Source organism: Delphinapterus leucas, chromosome 17, assembly GCF_059928025.1.
Source record: "Delphinapterus leucas isolate spDelLeu-1000000601 "Yukka" chromosome 17, BTC_Dleu_Yukka2, whole genome shotgun sequence".
NCBI classification, from domain to species: Eukaryota; Metazoa; Chordata; class Mammalia; order Artiodactyla; family Monodontidae; genus Delphinapterus; species Delphinapterus leucas.
In genome coordinates this window covers 4,742,345-4,757,117 of record NC_143145.1, presented here as the reverse complement: position 1 = coordinate 4,757,117, position 14,773 = coordinate 4,742,345, and the positions used below count along the sequence as shown (strand labels likewise).

The following is a 14,773-nucleotide window of genomic DNA, read 5'->3' as shown; positions in this document are numbered from 1 at the left end:
CATATACACCAAACACACAAAAAAGGGGACTGGCCTTTTATTTTCTTTAAACAGTATAAATCTTCCATGCAATTTTAACGAAGTTAAATGAATATAATCACTATTAACATTATCATGGAGTAAACCATTGAGACACTTACTTAAAAACTACACGGAGCTTTTAGACATCATCGTCTCATCCTTTGAGTGAAATTTAAGATTGGGTCAAGGATTAGAACAAAGATTGTGAAGAATGAATCTCTTCCTTACCTGGACACGTTCTTTGCATCTTGAGACACTGAGCAAATTTCCCTTCCTCTGGGGAACTGTCTCACACCCTACAGCAAGTTAGACATTCTCTGTTGCAAATTCCTAGTGTCTCCTCTACACACATGTAGTGTAATACATCTACCACCATACCATGATCCATGTGGGCATGGCTTGTTCCCCCTGGAGAGAAGAGTTTGTGTTTTATAAGTATCTATATCCCCAAGGCTAGCATCCTGGCTACTTCACAGCCAATGAATTGTGTTCACAGAATGAATTGAGAATAGCTCAGAAATGCAGCAGAACAATGACTATTACTCTCATCGACTGTTTGTACCGGTGTGAAAAACACAATTTCAATATTATTTAGTCCTACAAATGGTAGACTGACATATCCTATGTGCAAAGCCCTATGCTGGGCCAAGGTTTAGAGAGGGGGAAAGTGGGGATCAGTTATAATAGTGAACCAGTCTTTGTCTTTATGGGATTTTCAAATTATTGGGAAACAAACATGGTACAGGACAGCTGGCTCTCCTACCAAAACATGTGGGTTGTATGCTGGAAAATACGAATTGAGCTTCTTCATAAAAGGAGACAATGGGTCAGCCTGAGTAGGGAGGATAGTGTGCGCAAAGGCCCAGGAGTCTGGGCCGCACAGTCTGGTCAGGTGTTGGTTGGATCCCACGTGGATGCAGCAAGAGTGAACAGAGGAAGTGGGGGAAGGGCATGAGGTTAGACAGGAAGAAAGAGCCCACAATACGGATGAACTTGAGTGCCTCGTAGGAGTAAGGAGTCTGGTCCTTATATTGCAAGTAACAGGTGGATTAGTGGGTTCTTGAAACAAAAAGGAAAGATTTATCATAGACAGTTAAGACAGGACATAGGAAGCCCAGTGAGGAAGCAGACTGTCAAAACAGCTATTTTAATTTCACTACTACAACTACGGGAAAAATGAGAGTAGCAAAGGATTTGATTCACAGAGGATGGATTTAGACTCAGATACTAACGGTGTTAGTCGACATGCATTCGTAACTTCCTCTGTGCCAGTGGCCGAAACTATCCACTGCTCCCAGTAGCCTATGGAGTAGAAACCACAACCCCTGTTGCCCAATTTCATATAGTTACTAGATGCTGGCAAAAAAAAATTCAAATCCAGGTAATCTGGCCAACTTAAGACCTTAGGAAAACAGCCGAATTGCCTTGGGACAGGAGAGCGAGGGGGTGGGTGAGAGAAGGGATTATAGATTATATAGACAGAATTTGCAAGTTCCTGGTACAGGTTAAGTATTCCAGCCACAGTACTACAGCAGACCACGAAGAAACATTACAATTTTGGTATGAAAATGAAATTCTTTTCTTTCCCTTTTTCCACTACACTAAAAGAATGGAATATAAACCCAAAAACTTCATTGCAAATTATAAAAATTAAGGCCACCAAGCCCTTGAGGAATAAGAAAATAATTCTTTATTCGCTAATACTTTTGCTCCAGGATTAAAGCATCACCAAAGTAAAGTGTAAAACAGCAAGAACCTCAAGAATAGCTTTGGGAAATAGACCCACAGACATAGAAAACAAACTTAGGGTTACCAGAGGGGAGGAGGAGAGAGATAAATTAGGAGTTTGGGATTAAAATATACACACTACTATATATAAAATAGATAACCAACAAGGACCTACTGTGTAGCACTGGGAACTACACCCGATATCTTGTAATAACCTATAATGGAAGAAAATGTAAAAAAAGACTATATATATTTACATAGATATGTGTATATATAACTGAATCACTTTGCTGTACACCTGAAACTAACACAACATTGTAAATCAACTACGTCAATAAAATTTTCAAAAAAAAGAATATCTTTGGGGTTTGAGCATGGATATAGGTGACTCTGTAAAAGTAGTTTTGGGGATGGGGATGGATCAGGTGAGAGGCGTGTGAGGGAAGCCTTGGGGAAGTATTCAGGCCTCTGAGAGCAACTGCCTCCGGCTTCTTCCAGGGAGATGTGACCATAAATGCTGGGGTCCTAGCCTCAGCCGAGTCCCATGTCCAAAGCACATAACAGAAGTTGTAAAGCAATGCCGGTCCTAAAATACTCTGTAGATGTGAACAGTGCATGGCTTCCAGGGACCTGCGTGGGCAGATGGCCCTAGAAAGACCTCCCCTAACGATGTCTTGCCACTGTGAAACTCTAGGGCAGTGATGTGATGGGCAGTAAAGAGGGTTGTCAGGGAGCCCCAGAAAGGCTGAGATTGACCTTCCAGCTAAAGCTGCAGGAGGGATGGGGCTCAGCTGAAATGAGGTTGGTTTATAAAAAATAAAGCTATGTGATAGTATATATAGCACATGTGAGCTAGGGACTGAGATGTATACCCACTAGAGTACCTATGAATATGCATGTAAAAGAAAGACTGGAAGGTGATCTGAAGTCTAATAATGATAGTATTAGGGGGTCTGACAGTGGGTGCTTACTTTAAATATCTTCTCTAACTGTTCAAATTTTCTGTAGTTCAATCATATAACTACAAGGAAGATCAACATATGTACATATGTACACACACACACACACACACAGTCTCAATCCAATGTTCTGAGCTTTCTTTTTTCTTTCAATATATATATATGCCAAATTTTATTTATTTATTTGTTTATTTATTTTTTACCTTTATTGGAGTATAGTTCATTTACAACATTGTGTTAGTTTCAGGTGTACAGCACAGTGACTCAGTTATACATATATCCACTGTTTTATTTTTTTGTTTAGATTCTTTTCCTATATAGGCCATTAGGGAGTATTGAGATTGTTTTGAGCAGCTGGTTGGCTGCCATCTCTGGAGCTCACACGCAGTCAAGCCGTCATACAGAGCGTAGACACTAGATGTCAGGGTACAACCGAAAACCGAATAACATCCTTGGTTTGCAACGTTGCAGTCCTTGGAAGTCACCTAGACTTTTATAAAACATCCTACAAATCTCAGATTGCGGAAACTCTGAAATTTAAGGGGCCCCTCCTTTAATTATGGGCAACCCAATTGAATGGTTTAAAAAATATTTTGCCCAGAGATGGCAAGCCGACACGGGCTTCGGCACTGCAGTGACTCGGCTTTGAATGCTGGCTTTTACAAGCTGGGTCATCTTTGATTAACATTTACCCTCTTTGTGCCTCAGTTTTTCTCTGTTAAATAGACTTCTGAGGTTGTTTATAGGGTTAAAGAGATAAAGCTCATAAAACCTCCAGCATAGGGGCTGGCATAGTTTGGTCCTTTAAGGGATCATGGGTCTCTTTCAGCTCTGTCATTTGTACGAACTTGTTGTGTTTCCATGAGCAGGGCTATGCAGGGGACAGGGAAAGGACATTCTCTCTACAGTTTGCACTAGGCTCCTTCCAGTTGATGGATCCGTTCATTAACAAACTCTGTGCAGCCCCAGCAAAACAGATTGCAATCTGCACACACACACACACACACACACACACACACACACACACACACACAAACATGTTACCTCTTCCCCCTGAAGTGAGCTGTTCATCCATTAATCCATATATTTATGTGCCCACTTTCTCAAATACTTTACCTGGCTCGTTCCATAAAGCAAGCACCGCATAGGAATGTCAACCGAATGCCATTTAGGTTCAATCAGAAATGAATTTATATTTGAATTGTACATTTGAGATAAGAAAAGATCTCCATCTGACTCTCAGGGGACTCTGGTGAGGGGGAGAATTTGGTTCCCATCTTACAGGTGAAAACACTGAAGCACTAAATACAATTCCACCCCAGGAGTCCAAAAGGGAGTCTTTACTATAAGTGTCCTTTGCTTCCATTGCTTTGCCCATTCACGGCAACAAAGTCATTTCCAATAACAAGCTTAACCTTAGCTCTTGCTTCTCCTCTAGGAACTGACAAATACTTCATTGATTTGTTCCCACGGCTGCTGGGATGTAAACAGAGCAACTGACGGGAACCCAGTGGTAAGCCCTACCCTTGAGGTTTCCAAAGCAAAAAAGGAGAAGGCACACCTGTGGCAGGGCAGTCCACGTATCTGTCCTCGAAGATAACGGGCAGAGTGTTCCAGTCGCCGTCAATGTCCAGACACTCTGCGGGGAGCGGGGGCATGGTGGTGAGGTACTCTGAATTCCGGACATCCAGAGACAGCTGGCTGTGGGTCTGGATCCTGGGGAACACAGACCCGATGAGCATTCAAGGAAGATTTAAAGGTTTTAAACTTACTGTTCCATCCCTCTTATCCCAAGACAGCATTCAGAAAATGTTCAGTAGACTCTAACAATTGTCATCTGTCTGTCTCCCCTCCCTTTCTTCCCAGCTACCTACCCAGCCCCCAAAGCCCTAGTCTGCTTTGAATCAGAACTGCTCTCGGTGCTGACATGGATTGTGTGTTTAGGCAAAACCCCAGGGCATTTAGCACATACCAATTAGTAGAATGTAATAAATACCATTCTAGTGGAATGTACGCTGAGTTTCTAAATAGCTAGGAATCGTAAATTCGTGTTTTGGAGGAAACACCTAAATCTATATATACTTTACTCCTATTTCTCTAACTACCTATAGCACTTAGGGTCTTAATCATATTTGGTGGCATTTGAATTCAGAACCATCTAAAATTGCCTTTTTACTGCTTGCTGTGTGGACAACAGGATCCTTGATTGGGGTATCAATTCCCCTAGTTCAGGAGCCATATTTCTGGTTTCCTGCCTATAGGATTTTAAAAGGCCCCTTATTCCTCCTCCATGACCCCAGATATCACTCCACGAGTAGTGATATGATTCCAGAATTTGAAATAAACAGTATTCCTAGTTCAAAGGCTGGGCTGGTGGAAAAAGTTTACTCCCTTCTCCTCAAGTCCCTGCAAAATGGCAAGAGTTTATTTTTCCCCCATGAAGGGAAAATTATTAACAATCCATCATTTTTCTCCATGCCAGCTCAATCACTCTTGCCCAAGCGAAGATGATGCTCTTATCGGGTTGGTGAGTTTGGGAGAAGAATTGAGCACGCATAGCTACTTTCTGTCTGTCTGTCTTTCTGTCTCTTTGTCCAACTGCAGACGTTTTTAGAGCAGCCTGACTCTGGAAGTCCCAAACTCACTCTCCAGCCCTTTAGATTATCTGCCCACAGAGAACAGTTCTGTAGCTGTGGAACGTTGCACAGGCCAGGGCAACTTCTGTGATCCAGCATCCTCAGTAAGAAATATGATGAAGAAGGACATATACGCACATATGCTATTTTATATATGTATATTTAACATAAATATTAAACGTGTGTATTTCATTCGCCTCTTATTTCTCAATTGGATTTTAACCTATGAAAGAAAAAGAGAAGCAATTTATTCTCTCCCTCAAAGCCATGAAGGCCATTGCAAATTCATCATTCTTTGGACCTCTGTCTGAATATTTAAATGGAATTTTGTTGCAACCAGTTCTGCACTTCTCAGCTCTCATCAATTTTTGGTCCAGTTTTCAGCTTATTAACAAAGTATATTGATTGAACACCAACATGCATAGGATGGTATGCACAGGGTAGGGGGTAAACCTAGAGGATTGAAACTTGATTCTGGACCTAAAGAACTTACAGAGTCATGAATAAGTTAGGTGGTTAATCAGGTAATTATAATACAACAGGATAGATGCTGGAGAGTCAGAACTAAGTTATTTTAGGCAGGGAGTTCTCTCTTGCTGGAATGTAGTATACAGACATTGTGAATGTGACCACACACCTCAAACAATGCTTCTCACGTGTTAACAAATAACTAAAAATTCCAGGGCATGTACCCTATGAGCTACCACCTCACACCTGTTCGGATGGCTATTACTGGAACAAACAAGTGTTGGTGAGTATGTGGAGAGGCTGAAACCCTGTGCCCTGTTGAGGCGAAGGCAAAATGGTGCAGCTGCCATAGAAAACAGTACAGAAGTTCCTCAAAAACTTCAAAATAGAGATACCATATGAGCTGTCAATCCCACTTCTGAGTATTTATCCCAAATAATTGAGATCAGTATATTTAAGAGATATTAGCACTCCTATGCACATAACAGCACTATTCGTAACAGCCAAGATATGAAAACAAGCTCACTACCCATGGACAGATGAATGGATAGAGAAAATGTGGGACAATGGAGTATTATTCAGCCTTGAAAAAGGAGATTCTGCAATCTGTGACAACAGGGATGGATTTTGAGAATATTACGCTAATAATGCCAGTCACAGAGGGACAAACATTGCATGACTCCGCTATACATGAGGCGTGTACACTAGTCAGATTCCTAGAATCAAAGAGGGTAGGGGTGGTTGCCACGGGTTGGGAGAGGGGAAAATGGAGAACTGCTCATCAAGGGGCATAAAGTTCCAATGAAGTAAGATGAAGTGCTGGAGCCAGTTCACATTGGCTTGCAATAGCCATGAATCCACATTCAGTGCTAACATATCCCTGGCTTGAAATTGACTAGGGTGGGAGCATCCACACGTGGAAATTGGCAAACACTACAGACTGGAGGTTTTTTTGTTTGTTTTTGCTTTCCTGAGAGCTAGTTGTGAAACATTTATGAGGACCCTGGCCATACCTCTTCTCATAATTTTCTAGGTCCTTACCTTGATGTGTTTTTCTTTACTGATCACTATCTGAAATGATATCATGTACTTCCTGCCTGTCTCTCCACTAGAACAAGTGATCCATGGGGAGAACATCTTCATTCTGTTCCCTGCTGTATCCCCAGTGTCTACGTGAAGAGCAAACATTTGTGTAAGTCATCAGGCATCACCTAACTCTTTCTGAGCAGAGTCTGCAGCTGCTCCAGGTCGGGTCCTGTGCATGGATGTTCTCATGTGATCCTCACAACTATTATCCTACCCATTTTAAGGAAACAAAGACTAGGTGAGCTTCAGGGAAAAAAACAAACAGAAAATTAATTCTCTCAAGGATCTGCTGCGAGTAGAGGAGCAGGACTTTGAACCCAGGTCTCCCGGATACCATACCATCTGCACTTTGTACAAGTGGTTGTCATTCCAACAAAACTCTTCCAGGATGCTAGCTGCCTATGTGTCTGTCACCTCCTTGTGTGTTCACACTCCTTGGGAATGCAGCCAGGGCCTGGCAGTCTGAGGTTTACATAACGTTGTGGTGATTTGGAATTAGATGTCCTGCAGTAGTCTTGAATTGCAGTGCTTTGCTCAGTGGTCCTCAAAGTGATGCTTACATTTGCCAAATTAACTCTCCCAATTTTCATTTTAAAAAATACAGCTGGTTCTAGCAGGGGGCTGGACTGAATGAATGAATGCATGAGTGAGTGACTCTAGATATTTCTAGAAAAGCCATTTTAACATGAGATATGTTTTCCTTGGTGCCCCTCTCAATTTCAGAATCCATGAGGCAAACTTCAACATTGCTGTAACTTTCCAACTAGAATTAAGTGTGGGGAGAAAATAAGGTTATAAAGATGAAGGTGAAAAGATCTTTGGGTCTGTCCTAAGTGATGGATGGATTTCAAGCATTTCTCCTGCTGGATTTACTATAGCATCTCAAACATTATTCCATCCACATTTAGTTTGGAGGCAAACGTACTATTCAGAAACCCAAAGAAATGCTTGGACTTGTGTAGCCACGGCCAGACATCTTGGAGGAAGCACTGATTGTGCCCACAAGGGAAATCTACAATGAGAGACAATGACCTCATCTTATGTCAACCCTTCGACTTTTCTGAATTTTTTTTTTTTTCAGTACGCGGGCCTCTCACTGCTGTGGCCCCACCCATTGCGGAGCACAGGCTCCGGACGCACAGGCTCAGCGGCCATGGCTCACGGGTCCAGCCACTCCGCGGCATGTGGGATCTTCCCGGACCGGGGCACGAATCCGTGTCCCCTGCATCGGCAGGCAGACTCCCAACCGCTGCGCCACCAGGGAAGCCCCTTTCTGAATATTTTTAAAATTTTTCTGGAGGAAGTCAAACTTAGATATTCATCTGTCCTCCTAATTAGGTAGTTCAGCCTTAATTCTTATGCTAAATGCATTTCCTGGCTGCTGCAAAGTCTCAGGTGAACTTTTTTTTTTCTGACATTGCTTGTGCCCACACCACCTGCTTCTAATTCATTTTGCAAAGAGGACTCAGCACAGATGTCTTCAGGGACCTAGGAAGTCTTGATTCTGTCTACAGAACCATAAGGATACTCAACAACAACAAAATACTTTGTCTTCTCTGACACCTGCCAGCTCCTGCCTCTGCAATTTGTCTGACTCTTTTGCCTTCAGAGAAAATTCACCTGAATGTGCAGAGGTGGGCAGACTTCTCTCCTTCATGATTGGAGATGAAGGGAAGAAATAACTTTGAACAAGAACGTCCTTGGCGCTCAGGGTTCACGATGTGGGCATGCAACTGGTTACTTACAGATTTTCCTGAAAGGTCAAGACTGCAAGTTTTTGGTGCTCCATATAAAAGAAGGCCTCGGAAAACCTTCGGACCTGAGGAATAAAATAGTATAAACAAAGTAACTCACTGGGTGGGTTTGGCCTTCACTTTTTTTTTTTTTTTAAATTATTTATTTATTTATTTTTGGCCACACCATGCAGCACGTGGGATCTTAGTTCCCGACCAGGGATCGAACCCGTGCTACCTACAGTGGAAGCGCAGAGTCTTAACCACTGGACCACCAGGGAAGTCCCTAGCCTTGACTTTTTAAAAAGAAATTAAGGCTCAACGAGGGAAGTAACATATATTAATATCAGGGAAAGCTTAGCCCACAACCCAGAGGTTCTGAAACACTAGTATTTCTACCCACCCCCAGCTGCCCTCTCTATTTCTGGTTCTTAGCACAAACCTGATTTATGGACACAATTGAATGCATGTTTATGAATCTGCTCTTGGCTTGCGTTCTGTCGTTTGTACATTTAGGCCTTATTTCTTCTACTAGAATATGCGACCCTTGAAAACAGAGGCCATAGATAAATGCAGATGAAACAGAATGTGCAAAGCTGGTCATGCAAGTGTGTCCGCTAAGCACTTTGTAGACTTAGCTATTTGGTCCTCTTGCTGGAAATGAGAAGACCAACATCTTTTATTATGCGTTGGTACCCACCACTGTGCACTCAAGCTGGTGGCAAAAAATGCACTAGGAACAATGGAGTAGACGTGAAGACACTTCTTTGAAACACTATCAAAGCACTTCGTCATATCCCTGAGATTGGTTTGCTATCACTTGGTAGCCAAGGAAGGTATTTTCTGAATAATAGACCAAAGATGTGAAAGCCGAAGGAAGTTCATAAAGTTTCACTGCTAGTTCATGGTGGAGAAGGGCTAGTACTTGGGTCTACGGAAGTCAATCCTGACTTTTATTCTGCCCAGTGAGCCAACTGTTGTAAAGCTTCCTTGAGAGATCACTGGTGCATGATTAGAGAATTGATACCATTTAACCCCTTACCCGCAAGGTGTGATGCTCCTGGGTGAGATAAGCGGTCACTTGGGAGTGTAATGTCACCGTGTCCAGGAATTGGGTCCACAGAGCCATCAGGTGGGAGGCCAGCTGGGCAAGATCCTTACTTATCTGCTCAGCTATCTTCTCTGGATTATTCAACATCTGGGGAGGGAAAAGGGTGGCAGTAAAGGACCTCTGCTCCATGAAGCTACTGCCGTCTTCCTCCTGAAGTCTTTACTGGCTTCTCTGCTTTAAACGAATCCCTCTCCTTTCTCTGGACTCTCTTCTGCATCCTATTACGTTCTGAACTCAGTACTCGACGATCATGATAGCTTCCACTTATTAATATCTACTAGTTGGCAGGTAGAACACTAGGTGTTTTTATATGCCCTCTCCTATTTAATCCCCACAATGAACCTTTGGTAAAGTTATTGTAACCATCATTTTATACAAAAATTAAATGAGAGAGGATGAAATAGCACACCCAAGGTCACACAAAGCTGAGATTCAACTGTAAGACCATCTCACCACAAAGCCGTGGCACTACGCTGACGTTACAGAGTAGGCGTCGTAAAACATCTCCCGAGAAACAATAAAGTCTTTATAACCTCACGGCATCTGACTTGCTAGATGATTTCCACATGGCCGTGCTCAATAGACCTGCCACCATCCTCCCCCCAACACTCCAAATTTCTTAAGGAGGATCCCAGGTTGTCTTAACGAAAGCTTGAAGGACCCAGCCTACAGAGGTCCGGAGCCCTTGGGGGAACTTTTGGCTAGCTTCAGTTTAGAACTACGAGAGCCGTCTGCCTGGGGGTAACTTTCATTGTGGAGAGCTGAGAAGAGAGATCACATCTCTGAGGACAGCCAGAGAGCCAGTGGTCCAAGCCTAACACTGAATTCTACGCTTCATCACTTACTCACCAAGAATTTAATGTGCATCTCCCATATCCCAGGCACGTGTTTAGAATACATGGGAGCACAAAGATGAATTAGAGAGTGTCTCTTGGGACTTCCTTGGCGGTCCAGTGGTTAAGACTCGGCACTCCCAATGCAGGAGGCCCGGGTTCGATCCCTGGTCGGGGAACTAAGATTCTGCATGCCACAGGGCGCGGCAAATAAATAAAGTGAAGTTCAGTAAATGTATTCAAAAGAAAAGGAGTGTCTCTGCCTGCAGAGAGCCTCATTCACCAGAGGAGATAGTAACGTGGGTTAACCCTGAGGAGTATAGCCAATATTTTATAACTTTAAATTTAGTATAATCTGTAAAAATATCAAATACTATGCTGTATATCTGAAACTAATATATTGTAAATCAACTGTATTTCAATAAAAATAGGTTTATACCATCCCTATCCTTAATATGCTTAAAAAGTCAACTTAAGAGCACTGAAAAAAAAAAAGAGTGGTGGGCATGTGTCTGTCTTGGAAGACGCAGCAGGACACATAACCATTGCTGTTTCAAACCCATCTCTGAGCTCCTTCTTTGCCATGTGCCTCAGTTTCTTCATCTGCAAAATGAGTGTGCAAAGCAAATAACCCTTTATTGGGTGTAACAATGTATGGGGAGACTAAGTTCAAAGCCTCGCTTGAAACGCTGGAAGTTCCCTTCACTCTTCTTGGACTAAAGGCTGATGCTAGTATAAGGCATGCTGGGCGGAGCAAAGCATCTGAGAGTAAGAAAAACAGAGAAGGGCTTCCCTGGTGGCGCAGTGGTTGAGAGTCCCCCTGCCGATGCAGGGGACACGGGTTCGTGCCCCGGTCCGGGAGGATCCCACATGCCGCAGAGCGGCTGGGCCCGTGAGCCATGGCCGCTGAGCCTGCGCATCCGGAGCCTGTGCTCCGCAACGGGAGAGGCCACAGCAGTGAGGCCTGTGTACCAGAAAAAAAAAAAAGAAAAGAGAAACAGAGAAGAAGGAATTTGACACTCTGTAAGGCTCTTTAATTGTTGGGTATTGCAGCTTTGTAATTAATGACTAGCTTCCGGGTACAAGGCATCATTCACCTGTAGCGTCTCTAAGCTGCTTCTTCCAAGAGGAAAGATCAGTCTTTGGTGACAACACAAGCTACAAAACTCCAAAACGAGAGAATGACCCTGTCTTCTGATGGAAGCACTGTTTCCATCACTGGCTCTGTTGGGAGACACGGAGCAAACATGGAACGCCCACTCTTGGTTCAGTCCCATAATCCACGGCCCAAAGTGTTAAGAGGCAGAAAAGGAAGGGTTGGGTTGGAGAGAGTCGGGGATGTGACTGGCCACTGGAAAACCTCGAGGCTGGAGAGTAAGGCTTTTAGATGGTCTATCAGTGGCTTATCTTTACATTCTCCAACACGTTACCCTCACTAATAGACGCCAAGCTCCTGCACCAGCACCGGACACCTTTCTGCCCCGACAACGTTCCCGGCCTTCCCTCTGGCGCAGCGCTGCCCATGGCTCCGGCCACACCAACCTGAACACACAGCTCTTTCCAAGCACCAGGGCCTTGATCGGGCTGCACGTTCTCCTTGGAATGCCTGCTGCCTCTTCCAATCTCCTTTCTCCCTCTCTTCACCACTTCGGACTTGTCTGTTCTCCACCAGGTAACTGTTTCAGAAGCCCGTGCAGTCACTCTTGTTCCTGATGGTTCTTTCAGAACTTCTACCGTGTGCCACGTGTAAGCCTAGCCTCCCTTCTCCTTGCGGTCTACTTGACCTTGCACAGACTACTCTCATGGTACCACTTGCCATATGGTGCTTTGGTACCCTCCTTTGCCTGCAACCCAAGCTTTAGCCTTCTCAGTATTCTCGGTACCTATACCGTGGCTGATGGATGATGGAAACTGGGTAACTCTTTATTGAGTCAGCTGGTGACTTGGCATCAGTGAGAGGCACCCGTGCCTTAGGAACTGGACTTCCTTTACTGGCCTTCTCGCCCTGATACCCACGGCTCTCCCCACTGTCCACTCCAGCAATTCTGGCAAACACAGCGTGAATTCTGAGCTCAGCCCCCAGAGAGGAAAGGAAAAGCCATTCATTAAATGTGTCTTTGGGAGCATTATTTTCTTCCCCGAGTTGATGACAGCAATGGTTCCAGATAAGATTGAGGAAGCTTCTAATTAAGCCACAAGAGGACTTTCCTGCTCTCACAGAGGCCTGGGCCTGTTCAGGTAGAGATGATGGGTGTGGAAGGGTCTCTCTGGCAAGAAAACGAGAAGCCCTTCACGCTGACAAGGAGGCAGTCTGGACCCAGTGCCATTTCAGGTGAAGCTCCTGAAAAATATACAGCCCCCGCCCCCCCCGCCGTGCTTTTCATCTGGGTCTAGCCACGCTCCTTTGCTCATTTACTCACCACCTCCGCCCCTTGCTCTGTTTACTGAGGTCTGAGCTTGGAGTATGCTGAGCTCTGGGAAGCCAAAGATAAATATGTCCAGTCCTGGAAGGGGCACATGGTCCAGTTACAGCTATTTATTTCGATAGTTAGACCTACAAAGTACTATGAAAGCGATAGGTCCTGAGTGCTGTGAAAGGGTCATGGAAGGCTTCCCGGAGGAGGTGATGCCTGCGTTGTGTCTTCAAGGTAAGCAGGTGTCAGGTGGAGAAAAGCCTGCTTTATACACCCTGAGCTACCGCGTTCTCTCACCATGGGCCTTACTCCTGGCTGCACACTGAATCACTGGGAGACCGTAAAGCGTTCGGGCCCACCTCTGAGGGTAGGACTCAGACACCAGGATTTTTCCATTGCTGTCTGGTAGACACTCAACATGATTTGAACCTGTTTGCTGTACCAAAGCACGTGGCTGAGTTTCCTTAGAACCTTTTCACCTGTTACGGAGAGCACACGCCATCCCTTTTCTAATCAGGCTGCACAGCGGGAATCCTGATCATGGGCTCCAATCACCTTTCCAGCCCAGACCCCCAAAACTGGCTTCAAAGGCTCCCTCTGCAGCCGTCCTGGGCCCCGAGCCTCCACGGTGCTTCCGTCAGGCCGAGTCTCGCCCTGGCTTTGCATGGTTGTTCCCTCCCCGCCTCACTCCTAATGCCACCTAGAGCCTCCGGTGCTCACACAGGCCCCTCGTCTTACACTTCCTGGTCCAGCACTGATGCTATTGAGAGCTCCCGCCTCCTGTGTGAACAAATCTGTTTCACCCCAGGCTGTTAGTCCTGGGGAGCTCTCTGCCATCTCTGTTGTATTCCCAACAAATAGCAGAGTAGCTGGCACACCGTAGGTGCTTAAGAAATGTGTATAAGATTCACACAGAGTAAAGGTGCAGATGAACTACTCCATGAGTGTAGAGCTCTATGTTTTCAAATTGTCTTAAATCACCTGAAACAGTTTCCACTGTCCAATCCGTCCTTGAGATGGATGCTTTTGTGACCATGCGCTTGGTTGACCACTAGGTGGCGATGTCCTGCCTCTAAAAGTTCTGTGGGCTGTGAATGTGCCTTTTGGGGAGGCGGGGGGCAGGGAGGAAGCTTTGTTTCTTTCACTCCCAGCACCAGGCCAGCCTTTTAAAAAACCGCAGACCAGGCTGTGCTCCTCCCAGACTCCCCCTTTCCCTCCGTGTCACCCAGCTGCATCCCTGCAGCAGTCAGCTAATTTGGTTGCTTTGTACCAAATAAAGCCTGAGGCAACACGGTCACTCAAAACCAGGGGCCTTTTCCCTGCAGTTTGGGGGCCGGTACCAAAGGAAGCAGGCAACCCACTGGGTTTTCATGAAATATATCTAAGAACTCATTGGTAGCCTGAGCTGTGGCCTGAACCACTGCAGGGACCAGATGCATCAATATTGCGGTGGCTCGCAGATGGCCTTGGGTTCAGGCCCCCGGTCCATCCCTTAGTGGTTCAGGGACCATGATGCTCCTCTGTGTCTGCTTGTGGCCAAACGCATGGGGACATATCCATGTCTCCCCCTGCACTCGCAGGCTGCAGTGGGGGGACCCCTGGTGCATTTGTGCGTTTCAGGGGTACAGCATAATGATACATGTACATGCTGCGACATGACGGCCACAATACGGTCACTTAATACACCTATCACCTCACATAGTTACAATTTTCTTTTCCTTGTGATGAGAACTTTTAGGATCTACTCTCTTGGTAAATTTAAAATATATAATACAGTACTGTTA

General features: G+C 44.8%; 1 protein-coding gene across 1 annotated transcript in view; it reads right to left on the bottom strand.

The window, feature by feature from the left end:
- FAM135B (family with sequence similarity 135 member B) overlaps positions 1-14,773 on the bottom strand; it is a 181,026-nt gene that overhangs the window by 24,537 nt on the left and 141,716 nt on the right. The window contains exon 7 of the mRNA XM_089899196.1: positions 4,270-4,347. Within this exon, the coding sequence (XP_089755322.1) occupies positions 4,270-4,347 (78 nt within the window). The remainder of the gene's footprint in view (positions 1-4,269; positions 4,348-14,773) is intronic.